This window comes from Pan troglodytes, chromosome 9 (assembly GCF_028858775.2).
Source record: "Pan troglodytes isolate AG18354 chromosome 9, NHGRI_mPanTro3-v2.0_pri, whole genome shotgun sequence".
In the NCBI taxonomy this organism is placed as follows: domain Eukaryota; kingdom Metazoa; phylum Chordata; class Mammalia; order Primates; family Hominidae; genus Pan; species Pan troglodytes.
In genome coordinates, this window is record NC_072407.2 from 38,643,525 (window position 1) to 38,666,635 (window position 23,111).

Consider the following 23,111-nt stretch of genomic DNA (forward strand, 5'->3'; position numbering starts at 1 on the left):
AGTTTGGGGATAATGTGGTTGGATGAATAAGGGAGCTAGGAAGAAGGCTGATGGTGGCCTTGACTCTCAATCCCCTGGGGCTGGGGACAGGGAATGCAGGTGCAAGCCCTGGTTAAGATCTGCTCCGTGGCCCTGGTGGTTCCCAGTGTACCTTCACCCTTGCAGCAGGAGCAAACCATGCTGTCTGGCCTGAGGTCTGATTCAGGTAAAGCATAAACAATTATGGACCAGCTGATTTCCCAAATACAAAATTAAAATAATTTTATTGAGTCATAGGGGGATAATTTACATTATATATGCATGTATGTATATATGCATGCATATGAATGTATATACATATATTTGTATATAAGCTTGATAAAGGTGTAAGGCAGCAGACGGCACAGGGAGAATGCTGTGACCATGTCTAGAATGGGAGTCAAAGTGAAAATGAGTCTTCTCTGGCAAAGCACCCTCTTCTCAGCAGAGAGTGGCCAAGTTCCCAGGTTTTACTGCAAGACAATCTGAGTTTGAATTCTCTTCCAGTTCCAATTCTTTCTAAACTGTGTGACCTTGAACAAGTCACCTAACTCCTCTGTGCCTCAGAGAGGCCATCTGTTAAATGACATAATGCCTCCTAGAGTTGTTGTGAGTATTGATTGAGATAATATGTTTAAGCCAGCAGTGCAGAGCTGGCACATTTTAAGTATTCAGTAAGTCCTAATTACTATAATATAGTTATTATTATTATTTTTAAAGTGTTTAATCCTGAGTCTCAGTAGCCCCATCACTGAGCAAAAGAAAGACCTCCCTCCAGCTGAGCAGGCCCAAGCTGGCCTGCGTTGGTCTCTTCTGGGAGGTTCACTCTGTATATTTAAGAAGGGAGGCCAGTGGAGCAGTCCTTGGGCTTGTTAGGAATCCGGAGGCTGAGCAGAGCCTCCTGGGTCTTGGGATGTGTGGTTCCAGTTCCCTGCCAGTGGCCCAGGGTTTTTTCTTGCTTTTCTGTCCCTATTAGCCCTAGCCCCAATCCGAAACCTTATTCTTTTTTTTTTTTGAGATGGAGTTTCACTCTTTTTGCCCAAGCTGGAGTACAATGGCGCGATCTCAGCTCACTGCAACCTCTAACTCCCGGGTTCAAGTGATTCTCCTGCCTCAGCCTCCCAAGTAGCAAACCTTATTCTTTGCAGTATTTGAGCATTCTCTGTGCTAAGAGACTCGGAGGAAAGAGAAACCTTTAGCCGTTCTCTACCAGGAGCTTGCGTTTTAGACATGCTGCTCTTCCTGGTGTTTTTTTTTTTTTTTTTTTTTTTTTGCATCTCCAAACCAGCTATGGTATGTGGGAGTGCAAAGCCTTTGACAACACAGAGCTTAGGAGCATATGCCTTACCACTGCTCTTGGCAGCCTTGGCAATGTGTCTAGTGAGAGGAAGGGGGACAGGAGGGATGGCTTTCGTCCTTTGGGTAAGAACTGTGCCCAGCCAGAGGGGAACATCATGGCTTCTGCAAGCAGGGTCCAAGCCCCGCTGTTTATAGTTCAGCCATAATGGTACGTCTACACAGCAGCTCTCAGAATAGGGAGTGGGGAGGCATGAGATCTAGTCCTAGGCTCCACTGTGCCAGTCAGCCAGAACTGGAGAAGACTGTACAGATAAGAGAGCTTTGAAGCTTTGCTTGAAATGAACTTGGCTCTCAATTTCCTCCTTGAGAGTTCAATAAAATAAAAACTACAAGTATGATTATGATTATTATTATAAAAACCAGCAAACATTTATCAAATACTTACTATGTGTCATGCTTTTCCAAGCATTTTACAGGTATCATTTCATTGTTGTCTTTTGACAACACTTTTCATGTCATCTCTACTTTATAGATGAGGAAACTGAGGTCCTGAGAAGTTAAATAACTTGTCCAAGCTTGCCCCATTAGGAAATTGGCAAAGCCGGGATTTGATCTGTGGCCATGTAACTCCAGAGCCTGGGGCTCCCAACCATGATCCTGCTTCTGAGGAGTCTACTCCTACCACAAGGATGTCCCCAGTGCCAGCCAACACAGTTTAAACAGAGACTCATGGGCAGACCCTCTAATAAGCATAGACATTGACTAGACACTTGCTACATATGAGACATTATGCTGGGGACTTTACAAATAATCTCATTTAATCCTCATATCAGCTCCACCTTCCAAAGTGGAATTTTGTTATGTGGGGAGACTGAGGTGGTAGAGAGGATGGAAATTCTCCAAGGTCAACATAGCCCACCAAGCCACAGTACCAAGATTTCAACCCTGGCCGTGTGAATCACGAGCGCTTATTCTTTTAAGAGCTTCCCTCAAGACATGTGGCACCACGGCCGGGCCCGGTGGCTCACGCCTGTAATCCCAGCACTTTGGGAGGCCAAGGCAGGCAGATCACCTGAGATCAGGAGTTCAAGACCAGCCTCAACATGGAGAAACCCCGTCTCTACTAAAAATACAAAATTAGCCGGGCGTGGTGGTGCATGCCTATAATCCCAGCTACTTGGGAGGCTGAGGCAGGAGAATTGTTTGAACCTGGGAGGTGGAGGTTGCGGTGAGCCGAGATTGCGCCATTGCACTCCATTCTGGGCAACAAGAGCGAAACTTCATCTCAAAAAAAAAAAAAAGACATGCGGCACCACTAGGCTGCTTTTCAAGCTCCTCACACTCTTGAATGTGTCCTCTCAACTCAGCTTTTAGTGGGATTCAGTCTCTGTGGCTAGGCTTTACCTTCTGCTATGCCCATATTTGCCACTGACCAGCAGCCAAAATAGGAGACTCTTAAACTTTAGGGTTAGACCAAGTGCTCTGTTCCCCCTGCTCCCCTTCATTGGTCCAGGCTGTGCATGGTGGTCAGGGTGGTGCTTTTCTGGAAGCAAGCCCTTGACGAAGCAAGCCTGGAGAAGCAGGCGCATGGGGCTGGGATGTGTCTCTGTGTGGCTGGCACAGAAGCAGTCCAAGTCCTTGGCAACTCAGGGCACTGCGGGAGTTTGTGTGTACCTGAAACTGCCCTTAAAAGAAGTGAGATGCGGAGGCTGGCCTATCTCCCGCCATGTCTCAGGCTGTGGTCATTTAGCACAGAACAGTGCTTTCTTGCTGCAAAAAGAATTTCAGATTGGCCAAGCCCCAGTGGCCCATAATTTTAGGGGAGCTGATGGCACATTGTAGGGGACTTGCTGCCTAAGGCTAAATAGGTCCTGGCAAGAAGCCTGGCATGTTGTACTTGCCAGTTCTTCAGTCTATTGGGTAGCACACAGGGCTCCTTCTCTTCAAATAAAGAGTACAATTCTGCCCCACAACTGTGAGTCTTACAAACTTCTGCACAAAGAGGTGAAGTTTGGGACAAATGTCAACCTCTGGACAATCAGTAGTGTCTCAAAATCAAATACACTTCCCTCCAATTGTTCCTACCTATGAAAAAGGACAGGGGAATATATATGAAAAAAATCTCAGGATAATCTACATTTCATTTCACTCCTTTTTTTTTTTTTCTTTTTGAGACAGAGTCTCGCTCTGTTGCCCAGGCTGGAGTGCAGTGGCTCGAGCTCGGCTCGCTGCAACCTCTGCCTCCTGGGTTCAAGCGATTCTCCTGCCTCAGCCTCCCGAGTAGCTGGGATTACAGGCATGCACCACCACACCCAGCTAATTTTTGTATTTTTAGTAGAGACAGGGTTTCACCATGTTGGCCAGGCTGGTCTCGAACTCCTGACCTCAAGTCATCCACCCGCCTCGGCCTCCCAAAGTGCTGAGATTATAGGCGTGAGCCATCGCACCCGGTCACACTTCACTCTTTGAGTTTGAAATAAGAGGTATAGTTTTTCTTTGTGTGTGCAGTTTTTAATAGCTCAGGTAATAATTTATACTATCTCCCCAGAATACATACCACCTGGGAACAGACAAAGGTGGCTCTGATACCCAGTGTATTCTCTTAAACCTTCACAGATCAGGCAATTACTCTATAGGTACCAGGCACTCTGCTGTGGGCTTTGAGGTGCCTTGTCTCATTTAACCCTCCAGCAAGCCTATGCCTATTCTCCGGGAGAGGAAATGGCACCCAGGAAGGCTAAGGGACAGCCTAAGTTTGTCACGTCAGTAAGAGCAAAGCCTGAGCTGTCTGCCTCCACAAGCGTTTAACCAGTATTCTCCACTGGGGGTGGTTTTTGCCTCAGGGACATGGTGTGTGTGGAGGGGGTGCTGCTGGCATCTAGAGGGTAGGGGCCAGGGGTGCCGCTAAACATCTTACAATCCACAGGCCAGCCCCCACAGAAGGGATTGTCCACATTTCAGTGGTGGAGAGGTTGAGAAACTCTGCTTTTAACCACTACCTAGGGTGGCTGAGGATTCCTCCTCTGCCTCCCCATCCGAGGTTCCTGCCTCCAGCAGAAGATGGGGAGAAGTAAGTTCTTTTCCCAGCTTGCTTTTGACTCCCAGGGTGGAGTCATTCTCACTTAGGCTCTGAACTGGGGATTCAGTCCTGGAAGAAATAAAATGTGTTAGAGGAACACCTTGAGAATTAATGTTTAAAGAAGGGAAAGGAAACTGATTTTGATGGGGGACATGTTTGCCAGGGGCTAGACAAGACATCTTTAGACCCATTATAATTATTTATCTTTCAAAACAGCCCTTAGGCTTAGGAGAAACAAATACTCCCCCGCAACCCCCTCCAGCTCTCCCATTTCTAAACCAGTGCGAGAAATGGAGGCTCAGAAAGGTTAACGTGCTCAAGGTCACATGGCTGAAAGATGGGACCTAGAGTCTAACCCAGGAATCTCAGGTTCTGAAGTCTCTACTTCCACACATTTGATGGTATTTTTTTTTTTAAGGAAAATAATGAAAGCTATGCTGAAAGCAAAGTAGGGAGCTGAAATAAGAGCATTCAACAATTCCCCTACTTTCTAATTAAAAGGATTGCTTTTTATACCCCAGAAAGCAATTACTATATACCACAGAAAGTCTACATTAGCATATGGGGGTGTGGGTGAGTTCGTTATAATAAGGTTTTTTTACAATTCTCAAGTCACATTTGTTATCCACGATCTCATTCCATCTCAACAGTCCTGTGAGGCTGTTGGGGCAAGTGTCTTCACTCTACGCCTGAAAAACTGTGCCTCAGAGGAGGGTAGGACTCGGCCAAAGGCCTTCTGCTACACTGGCCCTGGGCCTCATGTGCCCACCCTGAGGACATCTTTCCCTGCAGCTCCCTGCCCAGTTGGAAATGCTGACCTTCTTTGCTTACAAGCCCAGGTGAGCTCAAGCGAACTCTGACTCACTAAGGGTTAAGCCACACAAACTCTTTTATGAGTGGAAACCACTTAATGTGCCCTATAAAAAAGGGCCCCTCACCATGCTGGCTGCTTTCCCTTGGAAAGGGAGTGCCAGCAGGGAGCAGGGCTATGCACAGGCCATCTTTTTGCAGGAAGATGGTGATGGGGCAGCTGCCACCCTGTAGTCTTAAAGGCATCTCTGGGGGTTGGGAGAAGTTCTGGATGCTTCCAGAAGGTCATGGTGGAAAATGACGTCGGCCCTGAGGAGAGGGGCTTGTGGGCATTTGGCCACAGGTGGAGAACTGGCCCATATTGTTCTGCAACATTTATTAAATTCTTTTTTTTTTTCACTACTTGCCAAGCTCTCTATGTGCACGACCTCATTTGATTCTTACAGCCCTTTGAGTTTGGTGTTGTTCCCATTTATCAGGTACAGAAAGTGAGGAACAGAATGTTTGCGGCTAGACAGATTTGGCACTGGTTCAGGGTCACCCACAGTAAGCAGGGGAGCTGGAATCTGAGCCTGCATCTCTCCAGCTCCAAAGCCTGGGTGCACAGCCTCCACGCCACCCTGCTTTCTGCTTGTCAGGAAGCATAGCTGGCCCAGGCAGGTGCTGCCACTGAAATGACCACTTTGAAACAACCCTGCAGGCAAATCCTTGTGAAAGAATTTTAGAGAAGCCTTTCCCTGCCTGTCCTCCCTAAGCCTGGAAGGCCAATCCCTCCATGCAAATGGGCTGGGCTCTGAGCTTCAGCCCTTTCAGGGTTAAACAGTAACCTTTCCACTGCTTGTGGTTGAGCAAATGCTAGCAAGGAACAAGCCCAGCCTTGAGCAAACAAGACACTGGGCCCTGGGCCCCCCTCCTTCCACCAGCCACCCGGTCTGGGGACTTAGTGATTTTCTTTCGTCTTGAAGTTCCCAATCTGATTTCTTAGCTTTAGGGCAATTGCTCTACAAAGTTGGATGGGAAAATACCCAGTTATTATGAAAAAGAAAAGAAGGTTTGACTTGAGGTTGTTTTCTTTCTCTGAGGGTGAGAATCAAAGAGGTTTTCAGAAAGGGAACTTATGATCAGTATAGTCACCATCTGTACATTTTCAAGTGGGGAAACTGAGGCCCAGCATCATTTCTGGTTCAGGCTATCCACAGAGCTAGTGACGCTCCTCATCATAACACCTGACGTGTATTCATGCCCTACTTTGTGCCAGGTGCTCGAGGTACAGAAACTCATTTAATCTCCAATCAATGTACAGATGAGGTATGAATAGCTGCATTTTGCATATGAGAAAACTGGGGTTCAGAGAGGTTAGGTAACTTGTCTGGGTGAGTACTAACCTTAGCTAGTAAGTAGGAAGGCTTGGAATCGACCCCAGCTCTTCTGGCTTCAAAGCTCCTATACATGGTGCCAGGACATAGAATCCAGTCCTCCTATCTTCCCACCCAGTGGCTCTTTGCTGTTATAATGTCCATCATCCCTACCCTGTCTTTCCTTCTCCACCTTCTACTTAGGCTAGATTCAGTCCTAATTATTTACCAAGCAACAGTGATGATGAAGCTAATAATCATCATACATGTTTGTGTGTAGCGTAGTTCAACCTTTAATTACTGCTCTCTCCCCAGCACCTAGAATAGTGCCCAGCCCATTATTGGGCTGATAAATATTTGTTGAATAAATGAATACATGAATATATTCGTATGCCTTTTGCAGACCCCTTTTCTCCCCCAGTAGGCCCTACTCAGAACAAGAGGAGCGGTAGCTAAATTAGGGGAAGGAATGCCAAGGGCTGAAATTCCTCTGGGTTGGCAATTTTAATCCTGTGGACATTGGTAATACCCGAGGATGCAAAATTTCCCCAAAACAAGCAGAAAATTTTCCATGGATTGCTGCTATAAAGCTGAATTCCTCTCCCCACCCCAACATTTTATAAAGAGCAAGTGACTTTTACAGCCTCTGGGTATTGCCCAATAGCGATCTGGAAACAGGCTGCTCTTCGTTTAAATGACTGAACACACGGTTGGGGATCTGTTCTGAAAGGTGGAGGGTGCCCGCTTGGGAATAGGGACATTATAAATACTGGACAATTGAAGACAATATTTCTGAAGTGTAAAATGTTTGCATTGTTATAAAATAAACCCAAACAGGCCCATGGAAGAAATCTCTTCTCCCAAGTCCTTTACTGAAAAAATGATCCCACAGGCTGAGAAAGCCACTTTTACTTAGGTCAGCTTGGAAACCCACTAAGTTCTCCAGGTCTCTAACAGGAGAAAAAAAACTGGTTATAATTGTTACCAGAAAGGAAAAATTTTTTTCTTTACCAGAAATGGGCAGTGTCTGTCAGAGAAACCAACTGATTCCTGATATTATCACAAAGCCAGATACTTGAAGAGCTCTATTAAAATATGACTGAGGCCCTTTGATGACCAGCCCAGCCTGTGGCAGATACCCGCACTGAGGAAACTTGTTACTGGGTGTGCAGGTGTGATTGCAGTCCGAGCTCCCACACAGGTGCTGGGGCTGTGCTGCCACCAGCTTGGATTTTCATTGATTGAAATTGCACTTTAAATACTTTAAATAAAATCTCCTTGGCATTTTCACTTTTGTAAAAAAAAAAAAAAAAAAAACCGCTTGGATGCCAGCCAGCCTCGCCCTGGGAGCAGGTATTGCATTTTCCTCCCGCTTCATTCCTGATCAGAGATTATTCATTTATGAATGGGTGGCTGTAAAAACTTGCCTCATGCATATGAAAATTGAACCTGGAAATTTTTAATTGCTGTGAGTTTTGCTTTTACAAAAAACGCTTTGGCAATGGGTGGCAGGCAATGGGTGGAAGGACAAATTCTCTTTATTTTCTTCCTAAATTTACTCTGTGATCTGCACTTTCAAATGACATTTGTCCAAGAGGCACTGACTGAACAGGCTGTTTGATCCCCTAACAGATCATGATTCTGGAAGGAGGTGGTGTAATGAATCTCAACCCCGGCAACAACCTCCTTCACCAGCCGCCAGCCTGGACAGACAGCTACTCCACGTGCAATGGTAAGAGGGCCCGTGGGTGTTGGTGTCACTGCTGTGCTGTGTGGGCTCTTTGCTTTAATTCCTCTCACAACCTAATGTTTGAAAAATATAGGCTTTACAGCAGAAGATGTGGGACAAGAAGGAATGGAGAAAACTCAGTTTTGGAGTTCCCTACCAGCCCCCAGCGTTCCAGACAAAAGCTCGTTTGAGATATTCTATTGCCTCCTCCCAAAATTCAAGGTTCCAGATTGACAGCCTGGCAGTGAAGGGGGATAGAAGAGATGCCTAAAGGAAAGACTCTCTGTTGGAGCTTTTAATAGTGTTTTGCTGGGATATCAAGATAGGCTAGGAGAGAAAGGGTATGTGTGTGTGTGTGTGTGTATGTGCGCGTGCATGGAGGTTAGGAAGGAGAGGGTTATAGCAGTTCAATCTTTCTTTTTTCGTCTTCCAGTGGCCTCTCTTTGCAAGGGGAGAGGAGATTTGTAAGGAGAACAGGTGTTCTCCCTAGAGCTTTAATCTAGAACACATCTATTAGAAGAAGAGGGGACCTGGTGGTGGGGCGTATAGAGGGTTTGGTGATCAAGCCTGTGGCTTCCTGAATCAAGTTGAATCCCTGAATCAAGTTGAATCTCTGAATCAAGTTGTTGCTGAATCGGGAACCCCATACCCCAATTTGGAGCTCTCCAGTTTAGGCATTCAGCTATGCATCCAACAGCAGTGAGTTTAGGGAGCTCTGGGCCTCTTCCCAATCCACACCCACTGCTAATCTGCCTGCCAGAGGCTCTGCTGTTCAAGTTTGCTTTGAAATATGGAGATGGTTTGTTGGTGACCAGAGCTTGGGAGGAGGCAGAAGTGGGAGGATAATGGGAGAGTTATTCTGCAGCGAGTGCTAATCCATGTGGAGCTCCACCTCTTTTAATTTGGAATCCTAGTCAAACATGGTTGAAAGGGTGAGCAGGTGAGCTTCCCTTACTTGGTCACCTGTCCCCCCAAACTGCTGCACTTTCTGGGCAGTTGCATTTTCTGTTGTGGGCCTCAAATACCCTGTGAGGACCCAGAAAGTGGATTCCAAATAAAACTGGAAGTCTTTGGCATCCCCAGGACCCTGGCCTCTCGATGAAGGCAGCATTTCTCCTGCTTGCTCTGGAGAAAGCTGGGGAAATGTGTTCAGCAGGAAGTAGAACTGGGGTGCCACTTTTATTTCTTAAATTCCAGAGACCTCAAAGAAAGCTCAGCCTTGATTGAGACTGAAGAGGAAAAGGAGATCAGTTGAATGGCAGAGAGGATGTGAACTCATAGGAATTTTTATTGTTTCTCCTGAAACTTCAGGAATTTGGTGGGTTCTCTGTCTGATGCGGAATCTCCCGTCAGCTTCAGACAAAAATCCCTGATTCTCCCAAGTTTGAACAAGATACACTAGCAGGGACTATCTTTTAATCTAGACCGTATCAAGTTTGCAGATGAGATTATTCTAGATGTGCTGTTAGGTTATTAAAAGTTGGTGCCTCTTGTTGTCAAAACCAGAGCTGTACTGTCATAGCAACACAATTATTTTAGAAAAAGAAAGATGAAAGACTTGGGGAGCCACAAAATATATATCCCATCCTTAAACAGCTTTATTTGTGAGGCACCAAAAATTGGGGGAAATGGAAAGATCCAGCCCAAGGTCTGTGTATTTGGGACTATTTCCATATAATTAGATTTTTAGATTAGATTGTTCCATTCCTCCCCCAACTCCTGACTATTGGCTTCCTCTTTAGAGCCCACGTTGTGGGCCAGGGGCTGCCTTTGTTTGGCCATGAGGTACGAGGAGCTAAGTGCATACTGTGAGTGGTGGGTATTACTAACGGCAGTCACCTCTGTGTGCTAGATAAACTTGACCTCCTGCTCTTAGTGCTTCTGAGGTGTGGAAGCCATGGATGGATTCTGAATGAATGAGGAAGAAGAGGGATTGGGTCAGAAACATTTCCCCTTCAGTCTCTCCTCTGAGGGTGTTGTGGGCTGGACCATGGGCATTATGGGAGTTAAACCTTTCTGAGGCCTTTAGCTACTTGTAATTCAATAGACCAGCAACATCAGCATCACATGGAAGCTTGCTAGGAATGCAGAAACTCAGGCCTTGCCCCAGACCTGTTGAATCAGAATCGGCATTTGTACAGTATTCCCTGGTGATTCACGATCATACTAAAGTTTGAGAAGAACTGATCTGGCGTGACCTTGAAGAAAAAGTTAGAGACAGTTTTCTTGCACTACATTTTCTTCTACTGGTCCACCCTTGAGTTTGTTGGAATATCCATGTGTCACGTTCTGTTGGATTTCCCCTGCTTCAGCTTGGTGGGATGCAATAGTCTTTGCCCCTTGCCCCTTTCACTCATCTTCCTGAAAGAGAGTTCCTTCCCAATATCTATTTCCAAGGGAACTGTAAGCTCTCTCAGCCCTGTTACATGCCCTCAGATGCTGGCTTTGTCTTTTCCATTGCCCCAGAACTTCGGGCAGACTATGGAATGTTTTTTTAAGTGAGCATGAGTCACATATACAGATGGTTAGCACATATTAGGTTCAGCAATATTTATCCAGTTTAATGAACTGCACTTCTTCATTGGTATCTGAATGTACCATCTTGTGAATGTACCATCTTTTAAATGTACCTCCCAACTCCTCAGATGCCTACCTTATTTCTTCTTCAAAAATACATTCCATTAAATAAATATTTGGTGAGCATCTACTATGACAAAGTCTCTGAGGTCATTTTTTAGGTGATACAAAGACAAGTAAAACAGTCTGTGACCTCAAGCATACAATTTACAAAGGAGAATAAGACGGCACTTAGAGACTTGTACAGAAAAGCAGAACATGACAAAGCCATTAGAAATACCAAGCATGTCTCCTGGAGGGTAAGAGGACAGTGAGCCCTTGAAGCAAGTTGGGGGGATTGGGGATGATTTTACAGGGTGGTCAGAGTTCGAAAGATGGGTAGGAATTCAACAGGAGTGAGAGGTAGAACATAAGCTTAGCTGAAAGAACAGCACAGAGAAAAGACAAGTTATTGGTTATTTGAAGAAGAGTTAGTGAAGAGCCTCAATGCCTAGCTAGGCAGCTTTATACCTAATTTCAGTGGGTGATGAGGACTACTAAAGGTAACTGAGTAGGGAAGTGACATCATGATAGCTATAATGACTAGGCTGGGGCAGTGGGATATCAGTCCAGTTAGCAGATCAATAATCTGGACCACTTTGAGGAAAAGCAAAGGCATCATAGAGAAAAGAACCTTAATTTCAGGCCTTATTTTTAGTTGAAAATGGTCTGAGTTTGGTGGTGTGTGTGTGTGTATATATAAGAGAGAAAAAATGAGAGAGAGTGAGTGAGAGAGAAGAGGAAGAGAATGATTTGGGTATGGACAATAAGCTAATAAATTGCTGAAATGATAGCAATGCTCTAGCTTTCATGATATTTTACTTTGGGAGAGGTGGGGGATGAGCTCTGAGCACTTCAGCTCTCTTGTCCTCATCCAGTGTCCAGGGGTAGGTAGCAGGCTAGGGAGGACATGAAAATGCATTTCTGCTCCATCACCCATGCTGGCACATACACGGACTGTGGTTGTGTCTCTGAGATATCTGGCAGCCAACAGTACATCCCTGTGTCAGATACTATGGCCAGGAACAGCCAGGGGTCACTCATGAGGCTGCCTCCTGTTTTGCAGTTTCCAGTGGGTTTTTTGGAGGCCAGTGGCATGAAATTCATCCTCAGTACTGGACCAAGTACCAGGTGTGGGAGTGGCTCCAGCACCTCCTGGACACCAACCAGCTGGATGCCAGTTGTATCCCTTTCCAAGAGTTCGACATCAACGGCGAGCACCTCTGCAGCATGAGTTTGCAGGAGTTCACCCGGGCGGCAGGGACGGCGGGGCAGCTCCTCTACAGCAACTTGCAGCATCTGAAGTGGAACGGTGACTCTCTCTTTCTGTGTCTCTCCCTACCCTGCTAGGAGCCAGCTGGAAGAATAGAGATTCTGCAGATGACAGGATTCTTTGTCAGGGACAAGAAAGAGTGGTCTCACCTCCAAATTACCATGTCCCAAGACAGGGAAATGGAAGGAAGATGAAAGGACAGGATTGAAGCATAGGGTACCTGGTGTGCCTAATCCCTTATAAATGCCAGTGTAATTTAATTCTTTCCTTATGGTGATAATTTTCAAGAAGACAAAAGCTGGCTAGGAATTCGTAGAATACTTACTATCCTTGGAAAATGTTTTCTTTCCTTTGCAAACAGTCCAGTCACTTGCTTGTTAAAAAGATCATCATGGTTACAAAAAAAACAAAAACAAAAAACAAAAAACAAAACAAAACAAAACCACACACACACACACACACAAAGAACCTTCTAGACCTAGGTTCTTAAGATAGGGTCCTAAGGGTGGTAAGAAGATATATGAAATTAGAACTATGTTTGTGTTTTGGGAGGGGAAAAAACTCACAATACTTCAGCAGATTCTTAAAACGTCTGTAACTTAAAAAAAGGGTTAGAACATATGGTCTAGATATGTGTATGGGGAATGTTTCTGTGGTGGTTTCTGGAATTTCTGTTGCCCTAATGCCCCAGATGTCTCTCTGAGGCTTCCCCTAGCACAGGGATGGGCCACCATTCCAGATGTTGTCCTTGAGTGGTAGATTATTCATACACGAACATATCCTATACTGACATGTAAGACCTAGTAGGGTGGACAACTGACCTTGCAGAATGGTTTTGACACTGGCATAAGGTTCCCCTGATAGTGGCTGTAAAAATCTAGCTCTTCTGAGAACTATGGGCATCCTGAAAAGTAGCAATATTTAAGAACAGGGAGTTGGCCTGTCCGCACTGGAAAAGGCATTTATGTCTTGGTAGAACCCATGTTTGGGCAAGTAACTGGGACTTGGGCGGCATGAGCTCCAGGGCTGTGAACCAGAGTCATACCCTGGCAACAGCCATCAACACTGAAGAGGACCTGGGGCCTTGCAGCAGAGCTTGTGGCTGCGGTGGCCATTTTAGATGATGTCATTCAGCTCCCTGGCCATGCCCTGCTTCCCACCCACCTCACATTGGTGGCTGCTCTTTTTTCTTTGACTAGAATCAAACCAAACAAGGATCTATAAATAACCCTCAGGGATCTTCAAAAAGATCAGACTTACACTTGAAGAATTAAAAATATTTACCTCCACCCCCCAATTAAATCCACTCCTTTAAAGCTTTGCCCTGATTGAGGTCTGAGGCAGGGAGGCCTGGGAGGTGCTGTGGCCATCTTAGACCTTCTGTCTCTGACTTCCCATGACTTGTTTGGTCTCATCGCATGCTGCTGTAGCCTCTGAGTTCCTAACGTCCAGGCAGATTTCTCACTCTTTTGTTGTTTGCCTTTGTGTAGACTTTCTATTAACTAACATTTATTGAGTATTTACTTATACTAGGCACTGTAAGTGAATTAATTCATTTAATAACTTTATGACAAAGTAAATATTGTGCCCATTTTACAGGTGGGAAGACTGAATGTCAGAGAGGTTAAAGGCATGGCTTCTGCTCTTGAGATGTTTAGAATCTGTCTGGGGAAGAAAACAGACTAGATTCATATGCATTTACAAATATATATATATATATAAGCATACATATATATGCTTTTATATATGATAATGGGAGAGGAGTTGCAAGCAAACAAGGTCATGTGATGTGTACTGCTTGTACATGTGCTGAGGCATAAATAAGGAAAGAGTCACCACATTTTATCCAGACATATCTCACAGATTGGATGTAATCATGATGGCTTTGATTAGATTTTAAATCAAAGAAGAATCAAGCTAGTTAAAAAGGTTTTTCCCTACATTTTCATTTTCATATCATATCTTAGTATGGGAAAGCACCTTAGAAGTCATCTAGTGACCTTATCTAGTTTAATCTTGTTACAGATGGGGAAACTGAGACCCAGAAAGGTAAAGTGCACACACCTTCCTCATAGCTAGTAGTTGAAAAACTGGGCTTCTGAAGTTCTATTTCCACCATACTGAATGCCTTTACTATACCACATCAAATAATTGCTTCTAAGGTAGTGCCTTAGATTCCCAATTTTCTGGGGTCAGAGACTGCAGGCTTGAGTTTGTAGAGGCTGACAGAGAAACCACCTCCCATAAACAAACATAGGTGACCAGGCAGTAGGATGGCAGAAGCTCTGCAAAGATGCCAGTTCTGTCCTTATTTAAGCATCCAGTTCTGGCTCCATCTGGGCCCTCTCTGACTATCCCAATCTGTCCTTCACAGGCCAGTGCAGTAGTGACCTGTTCCAGTCCACACACAATGTCATTGTCAAGACTGAACAAACTGGTGAGTAGTAGTGGACAAAGGGAGCCAACCTAGCCTGGCAAAGCTCCAGGGAGGACAGTTGGGAGAGGGCAAGAGAGAATGTGGGGGCAAGTTTTTGCAGGAAACACAGGGAGGCCTTTTCCCTGGCTGTCTCTGATGAGCCACCCCCACCATGAATCTCATTCTTGCCCTTGCGACCAGTGACTGCCACCTATTTCCAATTTATAGACTTATGGGGAGCCACACTTCTCTGCCTCCTACTCCTGGTTGTGGCATCATCCAGACCTCAGGCCAGTAGCCAAGGAAAAGCAGAATATATGGTGGGCCTCCCCACCTTAAAAACTGTCAGGGGAGTGGCCAAGTTTGGAAAGAGAAGAGGAAGGGGCAATGTCTCCTCTTCTCTCCCTCCTCCCTTGATGGGTGTGTGTTTCACAAAAAGGGTGAATATACTAACTTGGTGTTATAGTTAACAAATTTTTAGGGGCCCCGGGGAGCTTCTGCAGAGATGTACAAAGGTACCTGCAACCCAGCTCCTGCCTTAGGTGTGTTTTTATATGAAGGACAAAATGCTGGGCTCTGAGCAGAGTCTACAGTCCCATAGCATCTACATTCATTTTCGTTTCCTTTCCCCTGTCCTAAGTCTCTCTCCTGGAGACTGTCCTCCAAAGTCCATGAGCCATCATAAAACCGTGCAGCAACTATTGCTCCTAAGTCACTCCCCATGTTCATGCCTGGGAGCCTGGGAGCCACGTGGGCCAACCAAGCTTTCCACGGACCTCCCTGAGGATGTGTCCCAGTCACCAAGGACAGAATTTGACCTGCAGGTGATTTGTGAGTCACTTGGGGCCAAAATTGGCCCATGCAGTTATTTACCCTTTCATAAGTGGGCTGGCCTACCATTATTAAAGAAAAAAGCAATAGCTGCTAAGCATGCGAATTAGGCTTTGCTAGCCCTGCCTTTCTCTTCAGAGGCCAGGGGATGGGCCATCTGGATGTTCTGTGCTTTACAGGCCTGGCCTTGCCCTAGAGATGGATGCAGGACTTGGTCAGGAGGATGGCACCCCCTCCCCTGCTTGACCTGTCAGATAGCCCCACCGAAGGAGCCAGGGTAATACTGGAGAGGTCCCAAATAACTTGATAATTCCTTCTTGACCATCCAGACATTCTTGTGTTGCCAGTTCAGAAAAGCTGAGTGGAAGGGTGGAGAAGAAGGTCCACCCTAGGCGGAGGGAAGAAGAAGCTCATAGAGGGGCCAACACCCCCAAACCTCTTTGGTTCAGTTTGTTTTCAGAGACAACAACAGGTGTACAAGGTGACCCAACAAGGAGAGAGGGTGTAACCCCAAGAGATTTGGCTTGGGGTGTCCAAACATGTAGCTATTAGCTAAAATACCGGCTAAATCCCTATGTCGTAAACACGAGGACTTAGCCAGTAAGTCAGGTTTTGTATCATTTGTGCTATAAAAACAAAATGAAACTCAGTCAGTGGCTTACACCCCGGCCCAAAACTCAGAACCCAGCAAGGAGGGGAGCTGAGGGTAACCTAGGTCTGCGGTGAGGAGAAAGCAGGAAGTTTCTGGTGAGGACGAGGTGAGAGATCTTACAGCTTTTGGCTAGCCAAGAAACAAAATGCTTCTGTTGGAGACCAGCCCAGATCTGGGGGTTGTGTGGGAGTTGAGCTCCATTTGGGGTAGGTGGAGGGGAGTTCCCTTTGAATCTGAAATCTGAAGAGTCAGTCAAAGTGAGAGGTGCTTACCGCAGCACACAGAAGAAAGAGAGAGAGAGAGACAGAGTACAAGAGCACTTCTTTTCTGCGATGGGGAAGTGGGGCTTCACTCTTAAAAGGTGTTTGTTTGATTTAGTAACACAGTCCACCCCTTCTCCTTGGTTTTGTTTTGAGAATTTTATGTCATCCTTTAAGCTAATTGGAAAAATCCTAGAGGGAGGGGGCTGTCACCCAACTTGGATGACAAATCTCTAGATTTCAGCAACAAAGAAACTGTGATAAGATTGACAAGACTCTTCCTGAAAGAAATATCATTAACCCCCCAAGGCCTCATTAATTATTTATTATACATTTAAATAAATTTATCCCTAACAAGGCCTTCCCCCCACCACACTCTAGGGTAAAAATATTCTGGTGATTATGCAGTAGAATGCAGAACAAAGCCAAGCCAGGTTAGGAAAATTCCCAGGAACCACTTGGTCTAGGAGAGGTTCCCATTCTTGCAACTTCTCTCACTTCCCTAAAAATGCAATAGGTGCAGAACACATGGATGAGGCCATTTCCCCGAGGATGCTGAAAGGAAAATTAGACAACATTATTATAAAGTAACGCAGCTGAAGCAGAATCATATCCCTTGTCTCTGAGGACCACTCCTCACCCCCCATACTTTGTTGATGAACAATGAATTAGAAAACGCAGCCTCTTCTCCCTGGGGAAAATGATCGCTGACTATTCTCCTTCTCTATTTTTTGTAGAGCCTTCCATCGTGAACACCTGGAAAGACGAGAACTATTTATATGACACCAACTATGGTAGCACAGTAGGTAACTAACTCCCTGACACTTAAGGCCCTTTACATTCTTATTCAGTTTGTCTAAGAGCCACAGTGTTCTATTGTGAGGTGGGGGGAGGGGGTGCTCTAAATGTCCTTTATCTTTTCATGGCCACAGATTTGTTGGACAGCAAAACTTTCTGCCGGGCTCAGATCTCCATGACAACCACCAGTCACCTTCCTGTTGGTAAGCTGTCATCACATCTGAGGCTGGGTATGCCTAATGCTTAGGGAGAATCAGTGGGAATTACCAACACTCTACATTTCTGCCTTGCTGGAGTCTTTCTAATTAAAGGGCTAGGAAAGGGATGGGGTTACCATGAGATGAGGTTTGCTTTTGAGGCAATATTTGTACATCGAAGATGACCCGTAGGGATCCTCTAGGCAAAATGTTGGTCTCCTGCGAAACTAGTCACTCTGTTGTGACAATAAAAGTTGTTTAGGCTTTTCTTTATTTTCAACGAAAACTTACTCTTGCAATGTAGCTGCTAAAATTATTCATATTTGGGTATACTTATGGGAAATAAGGCTATATTTAATTTTCAACAAACTACATTTGGCTTTAGAGAAAGAATACCTCATAGTGAAATTCAAAGGTCCGTGAACCTGTAGTGATGGTTTCTGGGTGAAGGGGTAGCCATTGGAAACTTCCAGAATCCCCACAGTTACACTATTTTGTCAGTTTTTAAGTCTAATTCCGATGACTCATCAGTGCTCTCTAATCAGTCAGAGCACCTGCATTTTATGAGTTACGTTCACTTTAGCTGCATTTGGTTAAGCTTGGATGCAACTGGGGCTATCCATGCTCCTTAACCAAGGTTACACTGGGTGAGAAGTTTGGGATGTTGGGAGTCTGGGAGAGGGGATTTCAGATTACCACCCCCACCTACAAATAGGTGCATTGGCGTGTACAGTGTGGGAAATGGTTGAAAGAGGATCTTATGGTTTCCCGTGATCTGAGTACGAACTTGTGGATCTCTTTGGGTCTATGAAATGGCACTTAGACATCAGTCACAAGTGATAGTGCCTCTCTCCTGGAATTAAATTTGGAGCAACTTCAGAAATGGGATTTAATTGGGTCTTTGTGAAAGAAATTAGTCTGCAACCCTTCCTTCCTCTTTTTTTCTGTTTTTGTTTTTGCTTTTGAGAACTGAAATAATGAAAGGTTTTCGTTTGAGGTTTTGTTTGGTTCAAGCCCTTTAAATGAGATGGGGCTGGCAGCCAATGTAAATGCTTCTGGAATTGAGGTTAAGAGCTGAGGCCAGCATAGCTCTCGACTTCTCCTTCCCCCAGTAGTCCTTAGCATTATGTGTCACTTGAAGTATTTGTTAAAATTAGGGAATAGATCAAACACTGGCAAGGCTTGGCTGTGTATTTGCTATTCTGGGGGCACTGAGCCAACCGGGGTAAAATTTCTGTGGCAATCATTGCCACTCAGTCAAGACCATGGGGTTCAGGGCTGAGGAAACCTCCCAAGTCACACTCTAAGTTCCTCTGCGACTTCCTACAGTGTCATCTCCCACATCCTTCCATCCTTCCATCCTTCCAGTTGGGTCTTTGACTTATGGCAAAAAATCCCAACTAAGAATAAAGCTGAACCAACCACTTCCTGAGCCTCAGGGGCTAGTAGGTCTTGAGGCACCCGGGAAACCAAAACATCATAGTTACAGCTCTGCCGCCCTGACAGCCGGGCCATCCTCTTTTCTACATCTTGACTTACACCTTCTAGAATCTCAAAATCAATAGGGGCCTTAGAGGCCAGTTTCTGCTTTTGCATTTGCAGTAGCAAGGAACTCGCTCTCTCCTGAGTCCACCGATTGTATTTTTCAATAGTCCTTCTTAAGATGGGCTCAGGAATCTTCTCTTCTTACCCTTCTGATCCTTGTTTGCTGCAGCTCCCCATTTCTATCCTGTGATTGTAACCCAGGCTGGAAAATGAGATCAATCACCCAGGCCCTAAAGAATCAATGTAGTCTCTGGGGTTGGTGTATTCATTGGGGTAATAGCCCTTCAGTAGGATAGTTAATTACAGCCTTATATGGGTCAGTTTCTTTCAGAATAGTTTATAGTCTCTACTGCATGGAACCAGAACCCCCGGAAAAACCTTGGTCATTTGCCTGAGTCTTTATATTTCGAGCTCACATGTAATTGAATGCAGTGAAATATCTTTCTATGTTTTAATGCTAGTTACCAGCTGAGCTAAGGCGAGGCCCAGCGTAAACTGATGCCCTCTGTGATAAACGCAGGTGGGGAAATAGGCTTTGTTTTGATTTCTCTGTCATCTGCCCATTTCATAAAATGCCCGCTGCCAGTGTCCTGTTCTGCTCGACAGTCCTCCAGCCTGTCATGCCAGCTCGGGCTTGATGTGTTTATCCACTGACTTGTTGAGCCTAAAGCTAGGGTGGCACGGTCTATTAGAACACTGAAATTTGTATATCCCGTAAAGAAATGGCTCACAGCTGAATCATATGCAAATGCTTCTAATCTTTGCTTCTTGCGAAGCAGCTTAGCTGAAGTCACGCTCTCTCACTTGCATCACAAACCTGTGGCTTGTTGCTGCCCCTGCCTGGACTGGATAGGACCTTGGCTTGGAGTGCCTGGGAGCCAAGCAAGAGAAAGCCAGGCTGGACAACTTCTCCAGGGCAAGCCATTATTTTATAAGAATGAATCACTTAACCACATGGCTAACTTCAAAGGTCTTGACTTTTATTCTAGGGCAGAAGGAGGACACATATTAAAGAGAGGTTAAAGATCAAAAGATATCAGTGGTAAAGCAGGCCAGTGATTCCATGGCTTACCCCTGCACACCGCAACAGGCAGAGAGGTCTGGAAGAAATTAGGTTCTTCTTTTGCCTTTGACTGCTTATTCCCCTTTATGATGATGGAAAGATTTTTATTTGGGGATTAAAAAAAGAACGTTCCTAACTGGGTGGAGCCTAGCTTGGGTAAACGGCTGACAACTCAAAGAATATTTCCTCATGGTTTATCTAGTGTAGAGGTTTTAGAGTCCATGGACTGCTGCATGGGCCACAGCCCCCTGAAATTGTTGACAAAATTTCATGTGTACATATATGTGCATTTTTTTCTGAGGAGAGGGTCCAAGGTTTTCGTCTTATTCACAAAGGCACCTGAACTCTGAAGTAACTGATTCTAGATCAACTAGGAACCCACAAACAATAATTGAGGCCAATATACTGAGAGACTCTTGTATTTTTCTGAATTCAACTCCTGGCTCTGAAATAATGGCCCTGCATCCCTCCTGGATGTCATTTGAAAATGAGCTTTGCTTGTGGCCTGCTGGGTAAATGCCACTCTTTGTCTGCAGTACAACGTGGCCCTGTCAGAGTGATGTATCACTTGGAAACCGGGGTGGATGCCAGACCTGTCGCAATATTGTCACATCCTGATGGGATGTTGCAACCTCACCCTGCAACCTACAGGGAGGGAGAGTGAAGTCTCCTTGCATTTCCTGTGAATTTGTCCTCTCGGATTTCAGAGAAACCCAAGTCAGGTGCAGGCCCTGCTAGTGACAATGCCAGGAGAGAAATTCTTAACCAGGATGAGAGGTTTCTTGTTTACTGAGGTCTTATTAAGTCCCTCTCTCCATCCTGCCATGACGTTTCGAGAAATTGCTGGGAACACTGAGTCTTGATTAGCTGGGTGATAAGATGGTTGAAAGGGCCCATGAACATTGGGAAATATAGAATTGTCACATTGAAATTATCTTTTCTACTAACAAGAGCATTACAGAAGTGAACCTGATTCTTGGCAAGAAAGGCTTGTGTGAAATCTGTTATGTGCAAAGGGAGATTATGTGCCGGCCACCATTTCTGGAAATGACATAGAATCGTGGTTATGAGTAAAGCTTCTGGATTCAAACTGTTTGTGTTCATATCCTGGCTCCACATTCCAGCTGTGTGACTCTAGCCAAGTCATTTGACCCCTCTGTTTCTCAGATCCTCCACAGCTGAAAACTGTGGATCATATTAGTACCTGCGTCATAGAGTTATTGTGTGAATTAAATAAAGTGATTCATTTAAAGTGCTTAGTACAGTGCCTGGTACATAGTAAGTGCTCAATAAACAGTAGCTTTTTTTTCTTAACCAATTTAATTAGGAGCTAATGGCTGGCAGTTCATAGCTTTTTTGAATAATAGGCTTCTCTTGATAATTGAATGGATGCTGTGAGCCCTCTCCCTTCATATATGGTTTCAGTCAGTCCAGGGGCCCTTGAAGGCCACACTGGGTCGGTGGACCCTAGTTTAGGAAGGGCACATGGAAGAGATCAGTTTTACTGGCCCAATTTCTTAAAATAATTGGCTTGTATTTAGGGACTACTTTGTATTAAAATTGGCTGATTTTTGAGTGTGAGAGTCTTTGTAAGATCTACTTTGGTCCTCCCAATACACACACACACACATACACACACACACACACACTCACACTCACACACACACGGCTAGATCATTTAGTTTTCTTTCTGAGAAGAATTTTTATTTCCCAGGTCCGCCTCCATCATCTCCTCTTTGGTAATAGTCGCAGAGGTTGCCATAATGAGTCATTTGTTAAACTAATCTGTGTTTCCATAGTCCACTGTGGCCCTCTGTATTGAGCTTGGGCCACTCAATGGCCCCTTTGTTAGGCTGATTAAAATGTAACTTTGCATGCCAAAAAAGGGCACTCCTCTGGCTTAAAAGTCATCTTCCTTTGTTATAAATGTTTACATTTTTCTATTATGCAAAAAAAAAAAACCACAAATTTTTCAATGATCTAAAATAAATCTTTCAATGGCTTCCATCTTTCTCAGAGTCATGTCCTTAAAAGTCCCATAAAGGATTAATGATCAGAACCTCAGCTCCTCCCTCTCTGCCTCTTACAGCATGCATATACCAAACACACATCAACCTCAGGGCCTTTGCACTTCTATGTTACACACGGAAGGCTGTTGCACAAGCTCTCCGCATGACCTTTTCCCTCATATCCTTTAGGTCGTGGAATCAGAGAGGTCTCCTATGACCACCTTGTATCAAATTGCAAATTATTCCCAAGTCCATACATCTATCTCCATTTCTTAACCTGCATCATTTTTCTCCATAGCATTTATCATCTCTGTTTTGTTTGGTTCACTAGCACATACTCAAAGGTGCCAGGCATGCAGTAGGTGCTCAGTAAATATTGTTTAAATGAGTGGATGCATGAATGAAAAAGAGAATTATAGGAAATAGGTCAATTAAACGGCTCTCATTTTTCTCCTTAGCAGAGTCACCTGATATGAAAAAGGAGCAAGACCCCCCTGCCAAGTGCCACACCAAAAAGCACAGTAAGTTGGCCGGCTTTCAGATGGCCTTTGGTCCTTCCCATCACATCGGGCACATCTGGAGGCCACTAGTTTTTTGGCAAATATTGCCTCTGTCTGCTGCCTTCATGTCTTCATCCCAAACAGGGTGGAGTGAGAAAATAGAGGCATCACTTGCTAGCAAAGTAAGCCCCCTCTGCAGCTGTTTCTCAAAGTGGAGCCCCACTGGACATTTCCTCCTTGTTCTGTCATATGTGCTCTAAAACTGAGACACCCAGTGCCTAAGAACTGCTTGCAGGCATGGGGTTAGCAATTTCCATCTCTCCCAGAAGAAAAGGGTGGGAAGAGGAGTGAGATAAGAAGAAACAGCTGAGATGTATTATCCTTTCTTTTGCTAAATGTTGGCCTCCTACCTTTGTGGAGTTACCATTTCAAGAAATGACTGTTTTTTCTTAAGATTCAACACTGCTCTTTGGGAGTTGGGTCTCCTTCAGTAATAAAATCTTATGAACATATACGAAATATCAGAGACATGGAATTGTGGGTGGAACACAGAAAGAAATCAAGATGGTATAATCTAGGCCTGTAATCCTAGCACTTTGGGAGACTGAGGTGGGTGGATCACTTGAGCTCAGGAGTTCAAGACCAGCTTGGGAAACATGAC

The 23,111-nt window shown here is 44.9% G+C and overlaps 1 protein-coding gene across 4 annotated transcripts in view; it reads left to right on the plus strand.

Moving 5' to 3' along the window:
- EHF (ETS homologous factor) overlaps positions 1-23,111 on the plus strand; it is a 42,212-nt gene that overhangs the window by 13,412 nt on the left and 5,689 nt on the right. The window contains exons 2-7 of one of the 4 annotated variants that reach the window (XM_016919913.4): positions 8,194-8,293; positions 11,973-12,218; positions 14,554-14,616; positions 17,076-17,144; positions 17,271-17,339; positions 22,412-22,471. In XM_016919913.4, coding sequence (XP_016775402.1) covers positions 8,197-8,293; positions 11,973-12,218; positions 14,554-14,616; positions 17,076-17,144; positions 17,271-17,339; positions 22,412-22,471 — 604 coding nt within the window. In that variant the 5' untranslated portion in view covers positions 8,194-8,196. Of the gene's footprint in view, positions 1-8,193; positions 8,294-11,972; positions 12,219-14,553; positions 14,617-17,075; positions 17,145-17,270; positions 17,340-22,408; positions 22,472-23,111 lie in introns of those variants that run through there. The other 3 variants (XM_009460164.4, NM_001081568.1, XM_009460169.4) reach the window with 3 other exon arrangements.